This window comes from Rhipicephalus microplus, chromosome 4 (genome assembly GCF_043290135.1).
Source record: "Rhipicephalus microplus isolate Deutch F79 chromosome 4, USDA_Rmic, whole genome shotgun sequence".
Classification (NCBI taxonomy): domain Eukaryota; kingdom Metazoa; phylum Arthropoda; class Arachnida; order Ixodida; family Ixodidae; genus Rhipicephalus; species Rhipicephalus microplus.
In genome coordinates, this window is record NC_134703.1 from 44025287 (window position 1) to 44046035 (window position 20749).

A 20749-nucleotide genomic window follows, 5' to 3' on the forward strand; every position below is an offset into this window, starting at 1 on the left:
AGTGTTTTTCAGCGCGGGACGCATAAGAGCATTCGAGATGAGCGTGCAAAGTGCCAGCTCTTCCCGAGTCTTAGGCCAACGAAAGGGTAAAACGAATTTAAAAAGAAAGGAACGACAACGTCCTTTGTAATTAACGACTCTTACATGCCGCGTGGTGGAAGCCCGGCGGAATGAGCAACATCCGCGCAGCGTGACGAGGAGCGAAATGCAACGTTCCGCTCCGCAAGCGGGGAACGCCCGCACGCTCGTCCTCGACCACGGAAGCACAATTTTTCACTCTAGCCCCGGCATGGCCCGCCCTCTCGTGGTCCTCATGAACGCGGGTGGCTAGACAGTGACGCTGTTCATGCACTGTCGAGATGTGCACTATTCGAGCTTAGAAAGGCTGGGTGGTGCCCACGGCAACCTGCCATAACTATATATGAGCCCCATTTGAGCGCGTTCTTTGCCATGACCTGACCCACGAAGTTGTTGCTTCAAACCGGAAAAGCCCTTCAACGTGTTTGCACGACACAAAGGTTATATTTTAAAGTTTCTAGAGACAAATACTTTGTACTACAGTGTGCAGTTCTCTAACCTTTCATCACAGGTAGTATAGCGTCATTGCGGTATATAACGCGTACGTGTCATCTTGGGTGTTGACTAATCATCTCGTGTGCATCCTCTCGGTGTTCACTAATCATCTCGTGTACGCCACCAGCCTCCCCTCCCGTAGCCCTCTCCACCAAAACATTATGACAAGTCGACTGCCTCCGGCATTTGTTAAATGCATGCTAACTAATGAGACTCTGTGCGACAGGTTGTTGTCAAGCATAGAAACCATGCTGTATTTCTGGCGAAATAATATACCTAAAACCAGCTTGATTGTGACACTTTACTTGCTATATATATTGTGTCAATATTCATTGTAATATTCGGTCTTGCATTGTGCCGCAGCTAAACAAACTTGAAATTGACCTCATTGTGTTTATCAAGTCCACGAACAGGTAAAGCAGAAAAAAAAACGGAAATCGGGCACCTTTAGTTTTGTTGGCTTCACGCAGCTATGCATCCGGCTTCTTTGTATTGTATCTAGTTGGGGGAGCGTGATATGGCGGCCTAGTTCGGAACTTGTTAGCAAGGGGAACACTAGCGGTTAAAATAACGAGCTTCGCGCTAGCGTTAAGTCCGCGCCCGCACGTTCCACTAACCAAAACATCCTGCAGTCACTAATGACTGGCGCCTTAGTTAACGGTAAACAACAACGCAAAGCACACTTCTAACCTAACCAAGAGTGCGTAGCCCACTAATAAATCGTACGGTATTTTTTTTTCACGGTGGCATGAAGCTAGTACGTTATAACTTTTTGTATATAATTATGTTTCCCTGAATATTTTCCTATATTTGCTCTACAAACTGTAGTTGCTTATCAGCTAACGTGTCACGCTGCTTAACTCGAGAGCGTGGGTTTCATGACCGGCATCGTCATCCGTATTTCGGTTGTGCCGAAACGCACGAGAGCCAATGTACTTAGATTTAGCTGCAAGATAAAAAATATCAGGACGTCAGCATTGATTCGTTGCGCCCCCACCCCTCCTCATGTATGCCTCGAAGTCATATCGTAGTTTGGAGAGGCAGAACACCAGAAACCAATTTATTATTGCCTCGTGCGTGACACCCGTTGTCACGCCCGGTTTGCGATCTTGAGCTTATTCAGCAGTGGCTCACGCTGATGCATCCATGAATGTACGAAGCGCATGTCAGCTGGGCTCAAAAACTTATCAAATAATCGTGTCGACCTTTCTGCCTATTGAATACCTTCCACGTGCTTTAATGAACGTGTGAAGTGTCAAATAAACGACGTGCCGGCTATGTGTAAATGGCGCAGATCTACGTATATAATTTTATTTGGCCTCGAGACATCGATAAAGACAGCCCTGTCTGCCTGAGTTACAAAGATAAACAAACGTAGACGCAATGAAGCAAGCAAGCGAGCAAACAAACGAAAACGAAAAACAAAAATGCCTTAGTGTGACACCATGAGTATGCTGTATACGGGGCCCATTGATAGGATCAACGTTACGGAGATCTTGTCTCTCGGACAGCTCTGAGAGCGTTGACATATCGAAACAGCGAGCTGAAAGTGAAGCGCTGACTAAAGCTTAGGGACGCTGGGGGCCAATGGCCTCCTTATCGGTAACTGATGGAGCGTTGCCGGAGTCTCACTGCGCAGCGTGAAGTGCAGGCGAGCTCCGACAGGTGCGTAATGACAAACGCATGGGTCCGAGGTCGGCCATGCGCCTGGAATAGGAACGCGCGCCCCTTCGCCGAGGTCGGACTGCATCAAATCTGGACCGCATCGAAAGCGAAGGTGCCGCACCCCTTGGCACGAAGAGGCCGTCGAGACGCGCTGAAAGTGAGCATAAAGGTGGATGCTAGGAGGCTCGATGTAGAGTACGAAAGAAAAAGATTAAAAAACGACCCTTTTTCACGCTTTCAAAAGAACGGATGAGCTCCCGAGATATTTCTTCCCGTCATCGCATCACCAAACGTAGGTCGACCTCGGTTCCGGGTGCTGCGAGTGCCGCCAAACGTAGAGCCGGCATTCGTTCGTACAAACCAGAGGCGTAGCCAGAATTCTTTTTTTTTTCAGTGGGAAAAAGGGGGAGGCTGCAATCACCCTTTTATGTACGTTCATGCGCGCTTTTGTATATGTGCGTGCATGTATACGCATGCAAAACTAAACATTTCCGAGCAGTTTCGAACACCCCATGCACCCTCCTCAATGTGCCGAAGGTTGGTTGATTATTACTAAGAACTTTGGCGCCACCCGCCTGGGCGGGTACGCCATGAATTGAATGGTTACTCGCTTCGGTTACCCCCTGTCACTAGTGATGTAAGTCCAATAAGTGCAGAAAAATTGAAAGAGGACACACATCAGACCATGGCGACCATCTCGTTTTTATTCATGTAGGCTCTATTTTTATTTACATAATGCTTTGAAATAATATTTGGGAAAAAAAAAGCGCGGGGTCTCAGCTTGAGCAATCGCATTGTTCTATTTAGTTTTTTTTGTACCGGTCGAGCGCATTTTGCAATTTTTATACTTTCACACAATAAAGAGGTACAGAACACAGGTAGCACATAACACTATAAAATAATCGGCGTTTAAAAAAGTTGAATGCCATACTTAACTGTCAAGTAAGTAAAACATGAATTTCTGGGGCTGAATTTCAAAAGGTAGACACTTCCAAGGGGTGTCGCTCTCCAGCCTGAACACGAGAGGGTTCCAAACTCCCCTGACCCCCCTTCCCCCCTGACGATTTAAGCCAGTGTCTATAGGGTTCCAAACTCCCCTGACCTCCCTTCCCCACTGACGATTTAAGCCAGTGCCTATAGCACTGTGCGAAAACTGCGGCGTCGCAGAGATGGCTCCCTTGACGAAACTATACGTATATGCGGCTGTTCTCTCGAAAGCTTCTCCCGGTGGCACGCACGCTCGTCGTAAACAAGACAAACAGCGACGGGGTAATACGATATGGCAAATCCGCCAGCATCACGTAGCGCTCAAGTATACGCATATATACCACCGAGATATGGGCTTTACGGCACGCGCGTTTGTAGAGTGTATAAGCGAACCAGAAGAGGAAGAAAACTGTATCGTTTATCACGTCAAGGGCGAGCGAATATTCAACGGACGAAACGAAACAAAAAGAGACGAGCAAGAAGAGCGTGGCGTGAAAAACGACGGCTCTTACGGCACGGATTCCCCGTCGCATCCGTCGCGAGACGAGCTCCTCCCGGGACTTAAAGAATTCCCGGAAAAGCGACGGAGAGTTCATCATACTATATATGCCCGGGCTGGGTGCGGAGTTGTACGATCTTGGTGGAGCTGAGAGGCCGGCGTTTGGTACCATTCTACGATGGGGTGCTTGTTGAACGGGATCTTGCGTGACGCCCGCCTTGCCCTTCCTGTCGGATTTTTTTTCCTCGCCTTGGACAGGGTTTTGAATTGCGCAACCAAGATAGCACAGTATCGGACAAACGAAGCTTTTGATCTGCCAAACCTGCGGACATTTCCGTTTGCAGCCATAATTGAAACCATGATGACACTTGAGGTCGACGATATTGTGTCTTCTGTTCAAGTTACTTCTTGCCCAATCGTTGTCGTCGTCATAGTCATCATAATCACTATGTCCACTGCAGGGGAAAGGCCTATTCTAATATCCACCAATCAACCCAGTCCTGTGCATGCTGGTGCAATGTTATACCCGCAAACTTCTCAATTGCCACCTAATTTTTATCATCTCACAGGTGCCAGTATACTCTTGGAATCAAGCCTGTTGTTGCTTTTTGCCGTAATGAAAAAAAAATATTTTGCTCATACGGATTACTGCCATGAGCTGCTCCTATCACAGGGAATGAGCGCCGTGCTCTGGTATGCCGGTTGATTCATTCCTAACTTCGTTCAAGGGCACTTCATTCAGACCCTTCTTTCCTACATATTTTATTTTGGCCATGCCCCAAACTTCCGATAATGTCTGATTATATCCTTTCAACCACGGAGTTTCACTCAGCGTAGAACACGCTTTATGCGTTCCTAATTCATTCATTAAGTGCAATGCGCTCAGTAGCGAGAACTTTCGGTGCTCGAAAATCATCAGCATGGAGTCATTTGCCATCAACGAGAGTGACTTCACCCAGCCTTTAGACTACGCTATGCATACATGTCGAGATTCGGTAGACGTATGAATCTCGTGCCCACGAGAGAATTAGTGAACAACGAAAACGTTACGTACGCGTAATACGTTACCGTATAAGGACGCTATACTATCTGTTATGAAAGGTTAGAGAACTGCGCACTGAAGTACAAAATACCTGTCTCAAAAAATTTGAAAGTGTCACCCGCTTGTCTTTCTGCGTGTTTTTATTTTTGTTCTATTCACAGGCGCTGGTCCCGAAAGTTTTCTTCTCTGTGGGCATTAAGAGAAGAAGATGTGGTGTACAGCACCTAGTACTCTACTGCAGGTCAGCAGTGATCCGTGCATGTAATAAAAAGTAAATATAGAGTAAAGTCTTTTCCAGCAAAAATAAAATAAACACTAAACAAAAACCATGCCTCTTAGTATAAGCAGGTCACTAATTTTAACAGGCAACAAATCGATGTTAGCCTACGACTATATGAAAACCTCGATGTGGCGCCATTTTCGCTGTAAAAAAGTTTCTTGACCAATGCGTCACACTTCGACGCATTTATTTATTTATTTATTTATTTATTTATTTATTTATTTATTTATTTATTTATTTATTTATTTATTCAGATACCTACAGCGCCCAACTGGAAACAAACTGGAAAAGATACAGGTAGTATATACAACATGAAAATCAACAAACATTATGTAAGAATAAAGATAAGATCAACACTCCACACATAAATAACGTTATAAAAAGACTAAACATCACGTTACTAAGAGGTTGATACAGGTTGTACAATACGAAAAAGCAACAAAACATAATATTAAAGTAAAACTCTTAAACATAAATTAACTTTATAGATACATAACCTCATAAGAAAGACAGTAGAAAACACAACTAGGCAGTAGCTGTAAATGGTGAGCTAAAGCTCAAGATATCCCACATATGTCATGTAAAACCTAGTTAAACAAATATTCTGCGAGGGCTTCATCAAAGGAAGTCGGCAATGACAGTAAAACTTCATTCGGTAGACTATTCCAGTCATGGACTGTCCTCGGAAAAAAAGAATGTTTATATAGGTTGATACGACACCTATATTCCCGAACCTTCAGGGAATGGTCTACGCGGGCGGATCTATAGATAGGATCAAGTATGTAGGTTTCTTTCCTTAAGCCTGTTGCACCTATCATCGAAAAAAAAACTGCCTGTCATCGAAAAAAAAAACTGCAACTAAAAGCATTTTGTACGCCACACGCTTTAAAATTATTTTATTAGATAAAAAAGAATCCTTTATCTATAACCAACCGCGCAATATGAAACAAAGCATATTTCTGCAGTAAACTATGGTAGGTTGACCGCACGAAGGCTACTGTGCAAAGCAAAAGAGAGACCCGGACTGAAGCAAGAATACAAGAACATGACACCAAGCCCAATTTTTCGTTTATGTTTTTGCTCCCGTCCCGGCACTCTCTTGTTTTGCACGAAATCTTGACCAAATTGCCCTTTTTTCTATTTCTTTCATCTTTGCGGGCTCAAGTGCGCCAAAGTCCGGTGACCGGAAGTTTTGTGATGTCACGAGCACGACACCGTGACAATGTGGATAAAAGGCCCACATGGTATTTGATCCACACCGTATCGCCGCAGATTTGCGCAGTGTACAGCGCACATCTAAAAAGAATATAGCACCAAGAGAACTCAGTTTAGTACTTTTAACTTTCGTGACATTAAATAAAGAAAAAAAAAGCCATGAAGAGCAAGCGCAGAACATATGATCGCTGCCAGGAGCACTCGAACCACTTCACGCTTGATGGCGCTAACCGTTACGGTTCGTGCTTCCTGTATATACTGGTCTCATGAAGCGCCACAGATGCCCCAATACTTCAATAACTATTTTCACAAAAACTGTATACACAGGCAGCTTTTCGCTATCCGTGACGATTCTGAGAACTCCAGGTGTGCTACACACCTGGAGTGACAGGCTCGCTAACATCTGTCACAACCAATAGGGCCCTGGCACGTTGAACAATGCATGGATAGCCGCAAACGAGAGCGCGTGTCCACAGCACGCTATAGACTCGGTAATATTTTACAGATGGTTGTCACGCATGCCACCACACCGATCGTTCACGCCTGTGATTTGTGATCTTATGATGCCGGTGATAAACAAGAACTCGTCGTCGACCACTTTTGTTTTAGGCGTAAAATAACGCTAGTGCGTGTTTCATGTAAAAAATAAATATAAATTAATATTTAAATTAGAGGACGCTTAAGCTTCCCCTTGAAAGAGCAGATCACGATAGCGCTAATCGGGCGTGGTGTTCATCGCCTTCTGAACTGCTAGCGTGCTATCGGTTCTCGGTGCATAACTCAACCTTGTCGTGAGGAAACGAATGACTGTGCGCGTAACATTGAACGTTTCTTGTACCCCATCCCTTTCCCATGCGCAGGGTAGCAAACCGGCTGCCTATACGTTGGTTAACCTCCCTGCCGTTCTTTTCCTCCTATTTTTCCTTCTTCCCGTGTACTCAGATTTGGGTGCACGTTAAAGAACCCCAGGTGGTCGAAATTTCCGGAGCCCTCCACTTCGGCGTCTCTCATAATCAAATAGTGGTTTTAGGACGTTAAACCCCACAAATCAATCAATAAATCAATCTATTTTCCTTCTTTCCTTGACCGTTTCTAAGTATCATCGAATTCATATTGCCAGTACAGCTGAGTGTCCGCTATGCCATAATTATTCCTTTTGCGAGTCAGCTGAAGGAGCGATATATATGCGTCAGTAGGGCCCCACGCGAACCTACGCAGCTCTTCACTTTGTTCATGGTTCTGCTGCCGGTTACGATTAAGTATATCTGAGTGTTTTGTAATGTGTCGTCCTCCAAAACACCCACTCGTTGCTTCAATTCACATGTTGTGATGCCTGGCGCGATCCTACGCATTTGCGACGAAAGTTATGAAGTGTTAAACACATGACATTCACATGGTGTTGTTTTCGAAAACAGTTTCAACAGATATCCCGGCTGTGTGGTGGAACGCCTGCTTGCCCCGCAGACAGCCTCGATTCGATCTTCATTCGTATCCGAAAATTTCATCATTTATTTTTATTTTCACCTCTCTTGAGTTGTCGATCAAGGACGAGATTGTGATTTTTTGCACACAACCAACAATGCTGACACCGAAGCTAGAATTTCTGCGAAACGAGCTCTTTAACAATATCGAGTTAACATTATTTTATTTTGCCAAGTTTGCCCTGCGTCATATGGCGACAGTATTCAGGTAGGATCCCACAAGTTCCGACATTATGTCTCGTTGCTAAGCATGCGGCCAGGAATAAAGTGTGGTGGTTTCGTAGAACGAACACTTTTCACATGACGATGTCTTGAAAGTTGTGTTAGTCTTATATATACAAAATGAACCCCTGAACGCTCAAAATGCTAACTTTCGCGAATGAGGACCTAATTGCTTGCTAAATGTATGTTAAAGCTGTATATGTAGTTTGCGCGCACTGCAAATTTTTTATTAGGGTCAAGTTACCCTCCAAGTCAAGACCAAGTCTTACCACATCATTAGGATTCTTGCTGAAACAAACAAACAAAAAATTTTACCATCCCCTTCCCGTCCTCGCATTCCATAAAAGGCCGAGAGCCGTATCTTTACGTATTACCGTTCGCTGCTGCACATTGTCTGATTATCGTGACTATATTTCATATGGCATGATGGCGACAGGCCAGGGGTCGCGAATGTCGACACACACAATGCAAAATCCAAGAAAACAAGAAAAAATACAAAGAAGCTCGCGTAAAGAACACGCGGACAGAAACAGTGAAGGTGACCTCGCCGACCGTGACAGCCACCTGTTTTTTCTTTTTTTCCTTGCGTGGACACACTAGCTATGCTTGTGTCTTTCTTCGGCTTTATCTGCCAACAAAGAGCCTCCCACATGCAGGTGACCTCGAGCGAACGAACGGGCATGTTGTCACCGGGCAGGTGCGCATTTCTATGTGAGAACATGGATGACATCTATAAACACGTGGGACAGTTGGCGGCCCTTGACAGACGGGCGGAACAGAAGGACCCGGAAGGCTTCTGGGCGTCCCTGCTGGCGCGAAAAAGACCGCTCCTTAAACAGTGACTGAAATAACAAACATAACATTTCGCAATGACTGGTGTTCTGTTTGTCGTGTGCGGAACTTGAGCCTCAGAAAGTCCTAATTGTTGTGATGCCGGTATTTGCCACTAACTGGACAACTATAGCGCACGGACACCTGCAGTGACGTTCTGTAAACGTCTCTGTTGCTCTGCGCTGTATTTTGCGAGTGCTGCGTGATTGTTGATGAAGACAAAAGTCAATCGTACGACTGTAATTCAATATTTAACGTGCACTGCGTGTACATTTAATTGCATTCAAGTATACCTGGGGATTTTGTTCGGCACTGATTCGTCATTAGTTAATTGAACGTTATTTGATCACTGAGATAACAGTTGTGTGACATGAACATATAGCTACAAGTATACTGCTGAGTCGTTCTATGCCTTTTGTACAACGGTACTACCTAAAGGAGGAGAACCCTTGGTGGTCAGGCCGCACATTATAAGGAGCGCTAATGCCGAGCGGTAGTGTACATAATTGTATGATACAGTTTCTGGCAAGCAGTAGCACGCTTTTATCGCAGTTTATTTCACTTGGAATTTGCGAAGCTTTGGAAACACCAAGAGATGACCTTAGTTTTAAAACTAAAGGTAGTCTGCAAATGCTAGTCCTGCTGTCAATAATACCATCATGGGACATTATGAGGGAAATTAGATAACCTTACTTGTTTAGCAACAATAAATATGTACGTGTAATTTTTTTTTCAGAAAAAATTGAAAGTAATGTACACATTTTCATTTAGCTGCACTCGCTATGTGCGGCGTCCGCAGGTAATCGCATATCTTGAGCGAGCCGTTGCATTATGAAGTAATGATAGTAAAAATAAGTTTTGTACATAACTTAATCACGGGCGTTTTAACGTTTGCCAGTATATTTCTGAGGCTTAGAGTGCCGATACGTTAATTTAACTAAAAGAAAACGCAAGATGAATACAGTATGCCGGTGCTTATAATCTATAGGTGGTGCGCAGTTTAGCTATGATCACTGGAGCAATTTGATAACTTAAGAACTTCAAAGTGTACAGAAACAGAATAAATAAGGTATTAAAAAGCTAGAGATAACTTCATTTTCGAATTTTTTTCTCATTTTGTGAAGAAAACTGGAAAAAAATAATATCGAAGAACCTTAATAATATCATGGTGCGTACGCAGACTGCAGAACCTACGGGAAAAAAAATGACGTAGGCGGCCAATAAGTATTTGGTAGTGACATGATAAACGTGTTTATTGAATTCTTTCTAAACAGGGCGAGTCATTCAGAGCAGGATTATCAAACACGCGGTCACTGACCTTTTGCTTACAGCCCACAGCCCACACATGGCGTTCTTCATTCGATTTTATTTTCGAAACTTCTGACTGCTGGTGACACTGCTACAAATGGTTCTAATTTTCTCGCCTATCTAATTCTAATTTCTAATTCTAATTCTAATTTCTAATTCTAATTCTAATTTCTTGTTCTAATTATCTCGCCTATCGTGATTAATAACTTTTGGCATAGGTAAGCTACGCAGGCGGGTCTGCTCCTAAGCATGTTCTTCCTGAGGCACCCAATGCGGTCTACTGATGTTAAAACCTAACCACAGAACACTGACTCTATACTTAAGGATCGGCGTCCAGTGTTTAGTCATTGTGTAGATGGGTATCGATATACTCTGCATACCTTACGCCCAATTTCATTAGAAATGACCCATATCAGTTATGGGAATGATTCTTTCTAAAACGGAAGCATTCACTGACGTATTGTTCAAAGAACCCAACCCCCACCGCTGCCTTCTTATTCGCCCTGTGGGTAAAACTTTCTTACTTTTTTCCCCTTCCTAAAGGAGAGGTTCATTTCTTCTGGGTACTCGAATGCAAGACATACATTGGAAGACGACGCTGCAGTAAACAAATAACGTGACAATAAAGTATACAGAAAGCAAGCGTAAGAAAACAAAGCTGAAATAAAAAAAGGAGACAAATGTGACTGTGCGCTCCATGGCTTCCGCAACCACTAAACTGTCCAACTTGTGACAAGTTTATTTCTATGAGTTTTTTTTTTTTTTTTTGCCGTTGTTGAAATTTCGAGATCCCAAATCAAGTGTACATGTGCAGGAGTTCATCGTTTTCTGGTTGTCTTTGACGCTTAGATGTAGCTTTTTTTTTCTTTTTCCAAGAACCTCTACCACGTAAAAAACAAATGCAAGAAGTTCTAGAGTACAAAGAAAAAAATTGAATATAGGGCACGAGGATTGGACGTTCGAAGGTTCACAAATAAGCAGCGCCAGGGAAAAGGGGCCATATCCACGGCGAAGGTGGATGTGTTGTATGCAAAAAGAAATCGAGCCTGCCATGTTCGATTGGCGAGACATCCATCTACGAATGGAATAGGAGAATCGAAAATGGGCTCTAACAGTTTTTTTGTTTGCAATACTTCGCTTTTGGCGTACTCTGGATGACTTACTCTTCCGAGAGTCCATACCGACCTTTTCTTTTTTTCTTCGAACTGTCAAGGCCGCCAGTGGAGTTCGAAAAGGACGGTGCATCTCTCGGAAAGTTTAAGATAACTTGGGCCAACGTGAATCTTACCATTCGGGAACCGCAAAAGTTGCACAACGTATTGGAAAAAGCTGGCCTAGTGAATTTCGATAAATGCAATGCATTTCCGGCGCTCTTGAAGGGAATCTTCAAAGGTACTGAAAATGTTTAATGTTTTACAAAATTGAAGTTTATTTGCATGGCAAGGAGCACAGCATCGAAACCTAATGCTCCAGCGTGTCTGCGGCATGACCATGCAGCTCCTAACGAACGCACACTGTATGAGAAAAAAAGAAAAATTCTGGTCCGCTTTACACTGGAATGTCTACAGCAAGTACAGTGGCAAAATTTCCACTGTGGCATAATTATTTTCTCTCTCTCTCTTTTTGCGAATCAGCGAGAAGCTTCTTACGCATCCGCAAGGCAACACGCAAATCTTAAGAGCTGCTCAATTTTGTTGATGCTTTTGCTGCTGAGATGATTAAATATGTCTCGGCACTTTGTCTTACGAGGGCCTTTAGAACACCCACGCGTTGCGCAATTCCCATGTTTCGACAATAAGGTGCATTTCTACGCTACTGACACGCAACATCACATCCGTTAAGGAGACTCCTCCCACCACGTAAAATTCACATGGTTTTCTTTTTCGACACTTTCAAACAATACCCCGCCGCGGTGGTCTAGTGGCTAAAGTACTCAGCTGCTGACCCGCAGGTCGCGGGATCGAATCCCAGCTGCGGCGGCTGCATTTCTGATGGAAGCGGAAATGCTGTAGGCCTGTGTACTCAGATTTGGGTGCACGTTAAAAACTCCCAGGCGGTCGAAATTTCCGGAGCCCTCCACTACGGCGTCTCTCATAATCATACGGCGGTTTTGGGACGTTAAACCCCACATATCAATCAAAACTTTCAAACAATGACTAGCTCATGGGTAGAACGCCTGTTTGCGACGCAGAATTCGTGTTTTGAATTCACTCACATTTAGGACTTTTAGCATTTATTTGACTAACATCTTTCAAAGTTTTTCTGTCCCGGGCGGTGCTGTTTTTTCGCTGACAACTAACGATGCCAACACCGACGTTACACGGTCGTCAACAGTGATGCCAATATCAGCATTTTGGCTAAACGACTCTTTTAAAGCAATAGCAATTAAAAAAAATACCAGGCCTGGGTGGCACATGTGGCACAGTCACAGATAACGCGGAAAGAGCGTCGTATCTTGAGTTGTTAGGTCTCCCGGAGTAACTACAAGTTCATTGCAGAAGCGCCCACTATGCCACGGATCATAATTTTTACAAAGTAAGATGTGGCCCTCTATCTCTTGCTGCGTTTCTTTGTATTCGTTATCGGTACGGCTGGAAGTAGAAAGGAACGCAAGAGCGTGCGTATGACTTCCCGCGGCACTAAGACTCCACCTGTGGGCGCTTCATTGATGGTGGGGCGAATGATAATGATGAATTATGACTGAAAACTTTGTATTGCGTGGGGAGCTTTAAATGATGCACTTGGCATTCCTTTCCCATTGCGTGAAAGCTGGTTGTTATTTCCTTCTTCTAGCACGCTATATTAGTGGGCTACATACGTATCTCAACACGATTCCTTTCCTCAGTACATGCCTCATTACATGCCATGATGCAATTGTACGAGGCTCTTTTTCTGAGATATTTGCGACACAGCTTGTCTGTGCTGATCAATACCTGCAGAACAAGCATTCGTACTCACGACAGCGTCCAGGCTGTAGCTCTGTGAGTTTATCTGTGACTGCCGCTACGTTTCTCAACAGCGGAGACAATTGATTGGAAATGATTTTCCGGTCAAATGCATATCGTTATGGAACCGCTCAGAGCACACGTGAGACATCTTGCTCGCGCCCCTGCGCATCTCTTAGCCTCTCCGCCCGAAGACCGACCTCACGCTTCATTTTGTCAGACAGTCTTGTCTATGGCACACGCATACCAACAGGACATACAGCACCAATCGGAATTCCAACTCCCCCACGTTGTATGACTCATCCGAATGTTCAACTCATGGTTCCAGGCATACGGTCAAAAGGCCGGCTCTCGCCTCCATTGCTAAAACAGCTTTCTCTTCTCTTATTGTGTGAAAAGTACCATCAGCATAATCATCTATATACTAACGCTTCAACTACAGTGGATGGGTCTGCAGGGTCGGTGATCTTTCCTGCAACAGCAACCGCCACGAAGATTAGGCTATCCCACAAGACGACATCGACAGCTGCAGAACTTGCTGCTTTACGTAGCGCACTTAAAGCAATTCAACATCAACAAGCCAACAAAATTGGCGTATTCACGGACTCCAAAGCATCACTACAGTGTTGGATATTCACCTTACGCCGTCAACCTCATGGCAACTAGCGCTAGCAATCGGAGAGCTGCTCCTCCACATCCTATTCAAAAGACATGAAATCACGTTTTCGTGGCTTCCAAGTCACTGCGGCACATTGAGCAACAAATATGCCGACGCAGCTGCTCGATCGACACACGAAGACGGTGTAGCAGAATATATCCCATTCTCAAGGACAGATGCTGCCATGAACATAAGATAGATTACCAATGAAGACGTAAAATTCCTGTGCAATACAGCAAGTTTACCGCTCATACGAATGCGTAGGGTGGACCCGTCTCGTCGACTTCGGCCTGCGTCCGGACTCTCGACTTAAGACAACGGTGCTTTCCCGACTGTCGCTTGGTGTCTCTTTCACCAAATGTTTTGCCTTCGGAATCGGCATGGAAGACAGTGCCGCTTGCGAACATCGCGGCAGCGATGAAATGATGGAGCACCTTCTGTGTCAGCGCCCTCGCTACAGTGCGCACAGACTGCCGTTGCCTGTTGCGTTAGCCCGCCTTGATGACAAACCCTTATCAGAACAGTCAGTGCTCGAATATCGACAAGATCCGTCTTCACACAGAAAATCAGACAAGGCCTTATCAAACTTTTTGCGTGGTAGTAGTGGCCTATTGAATAAGCTATAGCACCCCCTCCCCCCTCTTTTTTTTTTCATGTGTCCACTTTTACCTTCGCTTTCCTTCCCATCTTTCTTTGTGAAAGGTAGCAAACCAGATGGTGCAATCTGGTGACCTTTCGGCCTTTCTCTAAATTTATTCGCTCTCTTTCCCGACATGACAGCTGCATGGGATCTCTTGTCGAATGATTGGCTCAGCCCTGTGGTACATTACTCGACTTCCACGCAGAGAGCTGCGGTCCAAAGCTCAACCTATCCTGGATATGTTTGTTGCCTATTTAGCGCTTGTGGTGGCGGCGGACAATTGCGCCCCTAATATCGCCTGTCGTTGTGATCGCGCAAACGCTTTCGGTGTTACAATTTGACCACGAGGGCGACGATTTGAACAAAATGACTCGGAAAGCTGCTGGTAAAACACGATAAAAGTGACAATAAGACCTCATGTCTTTACATAGAACAGACTTCCTCCATTTCTTGTTAACGCGTACTTGACGCTTTTCCGACACATATATCGAGCAGAGCTTATCAAGATTCGCATCTGATGAGCGCACAGTGGCCTGAAAGAAAAATAAGAGGAGACGGACAAAGAAAGTCGATCACGATTGCAGTTTTATAACCATGCATGGGTCACGATGTGTTTTGAAGTTCTCTACTCCTTGCCTGCCCTCTCTTTCAACAAAAAAGTTTACGACGACCCACTGCGTAACGCTTGTTCTTGAGTTCATTTTTCGCTAATCAATTAAATCCAGGGACGCAAAAAATCCGCTTTGCGTTTTTTCATCACTGAAGGAGTTCAAACTTTCTATGATACAGCACGAAACAGGTGTTCAAACGCGTGTCGTGGGCTTTCATACGGGGTCAAGCGACGGTTATACGAACCACTCCTCCATTGTGACGTGTTACGTTTATGTTCACGTGGTAACAATCTTTCTTCCCCTCTAGCTCACACTCTCTCTCCCCGTCTGTGTTCGTTCGTATAGGAACGAGAGCACAGGCATTTCGCGCAGGCGCATTTGCGCTGACCGACCCGATGGCCACGTAGGGAACAAAGACGCGACGTCCGGTGACACAGGAAATGGGCGGTGACAGGCTGTTTGAATGGCGCCGGAAGCTGTGCGCTTGGCTCGTAATAATTCCAAAACACAAAAGGCGGGGGCTGAAACAAAAACGAATAGCCTTGCCGGACACGATGTTGGGCTGACTGCAAAGAAAAGCAGATTGCGATCTGATGAGACTCTCTTGGTGTTTGTATTGTCGGGCCGAGCGTGTGCGCACGGAAAGGTTACTGTGATAACCGTGCTATACGCAATCATAAACGCAGTGAGCACGCGTCCTTTCGAAAGAACAAGACCGCGAGCGAGCCTTACGCGGAAGCAGCTCTGTCTTTGTTTTTTTCCTTCATACATAAACCTTTCAATAGCGCAGTACAATTAGTTCCATTGAAGTAGCCAGGGGGAGGGGGGCTGCTGTGTGTGTGGTTTCAGCCTTTTTCTCATGGTAAACTTGTCAATGTTGTATGCGTATTGATTGTCACGTGGTCATGACGTTGACTAATTAAGGCAGCAGATTGTATGAAACCGTTTACTTGGCTGAACTTGGGGCCGGTAAAGGAAAAGTGGGAATTCAGCAATACACCCTCGCACTGATAGCGGCTACTACAGCTGTTGATCAACTGGTTGTCGTTGGGACTTTCCGTCTTTTATAAATCGCGCATCGAACTTAACATGTTTATCATTGGTGGTCGCAAAAGTTCAGGAATAAGCTTGAGTGTTCGCTTCATGCGCGCGATCTTAACATAATGATCTACGATAGTACTGAGCTTCTCGAATATGGCAGGCGCGGTTTGCGCTGACCGTTACTTTATAGGCGAAAACGTCTTTACAGTTTTTATGGGCGTTAACAGAATACAGCCGAAGTGAAATAAGAAGCCCGTGTGGCAATATACACAAGCTCGTAAAAACACACGCACGCACGAACGTAAAAAGTGGTTAACTCTGCCCCTATTCCCCCTACGCCGCCCTCATTGAATTTTTTTCTACACCTCTGAATTATTGATTGATATGTGGGGTTTAACTTCCCAAAACCACCATATGATTATGAGAGACACCGTAGGGGAGGGCTCCGGAAATCTAGACCACTTGGGTTTCTTTAACGTGCACTCAAATCGCCCTGAATGATTCTGCTATGTTAAATGATGCAGGACAAACGACGGCTGGAATGCCTCCTCAAAGTTGTTGGCTATGGGACCTCTCTCTGTATGTTTTCGCACCTAATTGCAATGATGTCATAAAATAAGTATGACTAGAATGATGGACTTCGGTATTTCACAGATTCGAAACAACTGATAATAAAACGAACCACTTTTATTGACATGCGAATAAATCAAGGCGTAAGGAACGTGTGTTGAGTATACACAATGTCACGGTGAATAATTGTTTTCTTGTCGTTGTGTTGTTGTTGCTTTTTGTTTGCTGCCCGATTTCTACCTTTGAACGTATAGTACCGCGTATTTCAGAAAGCTTTGTGCTATTTGTGAGACCTAGTACTCTTGTAGCGCGAACTTCAAGAACAAATAGCGAGAGAGAGAGAGATGACGAGGATATGGTGGGAATGCTAAGCGTAAGTCAGGTTTGCTACCTTGAACAGAGAAAAGAAAAGCGTTTTTAAAGCTAAGGTGGGGTAGAGAGAGGAGTCGACACACCTTGAGAGGCTGGCTGTGTATACTTGTATATGACTAGTCAACTGGTATCTAATCATGTGATGTTCGTAAGGCGGCCAGCAAAATCTCGAAACCTCGCGGCACGTGTTGCAGATGAGTGCCTTGAACTCCGTACGATATTTTCACTGAACAAAAAAAAAATAATAATACGAACAAGCAAGAATAAGAAAACGAACTTGTGTGACTGAGCTTGTGTTATTGAGGTTTCACAGGCCCCAGTTGAGCGTTGTTTGCATTTCACATATCAAAATTACAACCAGCGGGCGATTATCCACGTCGCCGACTATCAGAGCAGCAGTCGCGTTGCCTGTCGACCCCGTCGTCGCATTAGCTGTGGTGGCGACAAGTCATCGTGTTCTCGTTTCGCAGAGCACTAATTAAAACAAATAGGCCACCATTTGAGGGCGTCTGCGCACTAAAACGCCGACACTAATGGCCTTATTTGCCTGTTTTGTTCATTTTCTCGGCATGTGTGCTACGTACGAAATAGTGACAAATGCGGCTCGACAGTAATATGAGATAAAAGACTTGCACGCAGTGCTTGCTTAACGATAGACGCACGTAACTATAACCCCAACACGTGCCGCGCCTGTGGTTTCTGCAAGCAACTGGACTGAATGATAAACTGTCACTGTCCATCGACAATGTTACTGTAGTACTATGACGATATTCCAGTCATCTTATTTCTTTAATTACTGACACACACTCTTATTCATCTCTTACATTATTTTATTTACCTCGTTTTTTCTTTCCCAAGTACAAGGTAGCTAACCGTTGTTTTTTGTCTGGTTTACCTCCTGTGATATTTTTAATCTTTTTCTCTCCCTTAAACATAGTGGACGTATCTGTTTGCGGGAATTCCAACCTAATCAGTTGTAAACAGGGCGTGGCCCCGCCGCGGTGGTCTAGTGGCTAAGGTTAAGGTACTGAACCGCAGGTCGCGAGATCAAATTCCGGCTGCGGCAGCTGCATTTTCGATGAAGGCGAAAATGCTGTAGGCCCGTGTGCTCAGACTTGGGTGCAAGTTAAAGAGCCCGAGGTGGCCGATATTTCTGGAGCCCTCCACTACGGCGTCTCTCATAATCATATGGTGGGTTTGGGATGTTAAATCCAACTCATCAATCAATCAATCAATCAATCAATCAATCAATCAATCAATCAATCAATCAATCAAACAAACAGGGCATGTGTGATGGAGCCGAAGTTTTGGCAAATGAACTTTCAGCGCTGTGTAAGAAAAGTCCGCTTAATGAAACGCCGGCTCCGGCGCATACACCCTCCCTGTTTTGAAATTTCCCATTGCAAGCTTCCATGTTCCCCTCCCCACCCTTTTTTTCTTATTGAGGACACCTCATCAGTTGTCACACGAAATGTCGGTCAAGCCATGACAGAAGTATTTGCGTGGGATATAAACTATTGTTATCTGTTATTGGTGTTCTGTACCTTGTTTTACTCTGTCCTGATTTATTTCTATCTGTTTTTCCTTATTTTCTTCCCAAATTTTCTTCACCCTAGTGCGTACTGTAGCAAAGTACTCTCACGGGTAACGTTCCTGCTTTTCCACGTTTGTATATTTCTGCTTATCTTTGCCTCGAATCTAACGAAATCTAAGCATGAAAAATTTTTAAAAAATCGCGATCGCATTTAGGAAAATTTCATGTTCCGCGCGTGGCAACAACTTCAACGACAAAACGTGAAGCGAGTGTCAGATTCGGTTCAAGAGTTTCAGCGAAGCGTCTTGGGCTGAAATTATTGCCGCACTTTCGCAGCGAGAAATTATGCGAAAATGCAGAGCGCTGGAATCGAGCCGTGGTGCGTATCATTATGTATTTGAGAGCGTCGAGAACCTGTAGACTCAGGGTAATAGAAAACTTTCACTGAAACTATGGTTAGCCTAATCTTTATGATCTTGTTTTAGGCACACCTAGATGCTTCACATGCAGACACCCTTAAATCGTAAAGAACGCAGGGCAAGAATATGACATGTTACAGTAGCTGTCTTTATATTTGGGCAATCCTAAAGCTTCTTAAAAACAACCGGTTTAAGTGGCTCACCACCTGCAGTCTATAACAAAATTAGAAACAGATTGACTCAGAACTTGGCGAAGTGTTTTTTTTTGTTACTGAAATTTTAGCTGTATCTTGACATGGTACATGGGCATGGTCGTGCAGGGGGCAGGGGTTTCCCCGATTCGCACTGAACGTTTTCAACTTTGAATTACACGCGACAGTAGATATGCACGAACACCTCCACAGACAAATACATGCACGTAAATAAATAAAAAATGTTTAAATCCCCCCTAAAAAAACAAAAACAGAAGGGATTTCTGGCTATGCCCCCGTCTTCGCAGTCACTTTCGCAATAGCCCAACGTAGTCCAAAGATGATTTCATCGTAACCGTTCAACGCAGGATTCTTCTACTCAACTCGAAGGTTTTGCCTGGAACTTCGCGGATCTTGCCTGGAACTTCGCGAAAACGCCCGGCTTGCACAAGATCACCGTTGAAATTTGGAGGCGGTGCGCAGCGAGGAAAAAGAACATTGCGTCAAATCTCAACTCACCGGTGAGGCTAAGATCGAACGATGGTTCGTCGACGTTGACCAGGTCCTGCAGCGTCCTCCACGTGAGCGTGACCAGCTTGTTCTGCGACAGGTCCACGGTCATCAGGTTGGGAGCGCCCAGAAACATGTTGGCCGGGAGCACACGCAGCCGATTGTACGACAGGTACAGGATCGCCAGCTGCGGAAGGCCGTCGAACGCCAGCGGGTCCACTTCGTCGATGGAGTTGTACTTGAGATCCAACTCTACCAGCATGGGTGCACCGCCGAAGACGCGGGCGCCAAGCCTGCGAACTTTGTTGCGAAACAGGTCCAGGCGAGTGAGCTGGTCGAGTCCCTTGAACGTCCCTTCCGCGAGGTTCTCGATGACGTTGTCGCTGAGGTCCAACTCGTTGAGGCTGCTCAGCTGAACAAAAGCCAAGTCTTCGATAGTCACGATCTGGTTCTTTTCTAAAAAGAGGTGCGTAAGGGACGGCAGCTCTGTCAGGACTCCAGCGGATAAGGTCGTCAGGTTGTTGTCGGCAAGTTCGAGCTTGCGAAGCCTCGGCAAGTGCGAGACGGCCTCCTTGTCCAGGTCTGTAATCTCGTTGGAGTCCAACGAAAGCACGGCCAGTCTACTTAAGTTGTAGAAGGCCCGTTTCCTTAGCACGCCCAGGTTCATCTGTGAAAACTTGAGCTTCTCAAGGCCCGGCATACGGTTCAGAGTGTCGCTCGGAATGAAGTCCATCTTGTGGGTGCCTGATGCGTACGTGGTGAAACCCAGCGACTCCACGGACGCTCGCCCTTCGAAGATCTTCAGGAAGGCGTCGTCCGCCGCGAACTGGGCCGTGATGAAACACTGCACGTCGCTGGGGTCTTCGCCGTCGCCGTCTTCCACGTTGCAGCGGCAGTACATTGGCTGGTAGGTTGAGTCGCATAACTTTGGTGAGCCTGAGGCTTCTGACACACTCCTCGAGGTGAGGGCGACTACTGAATATGCCAGGAGTGCAGCGTATCTGGGAAGTGTAAAAGAAAGGCTGAAATGAGCCACAAGTTTGCGCAAGTACAAAAATTGCACTTTTTGCCCTAAAATGAAAACTTGATTGTGCGTTCACCTAAAAGTAACCTGAAAATTGGCAGAAGGGACAGACCCTCTGGGTTAAATTGTGC

At 45.1% G+C, this 20749-nt stretch overlaps 1 protein-coding gene across 1 annotated transcript in view; it reads right to left on the reverse strand.

Moving 5' to 3' along the window:
- LOC119171934 (uncharacterized) overlaps positions 1-20749 on the reverse strand; it is a 41497-nt gene that overhangs the window by 10974 nt on the left and 9774 nt on the right. The window contains exon 2 of the mRNA XM_037422831.2: positions 19604-20595. Coding sequence (XP_037278728.2) covers positions 19604-20595 — 992 coding nt within the window. The remainder of the gene's footprint in view (positions 1-19603; positions 20596-20749) is intronic.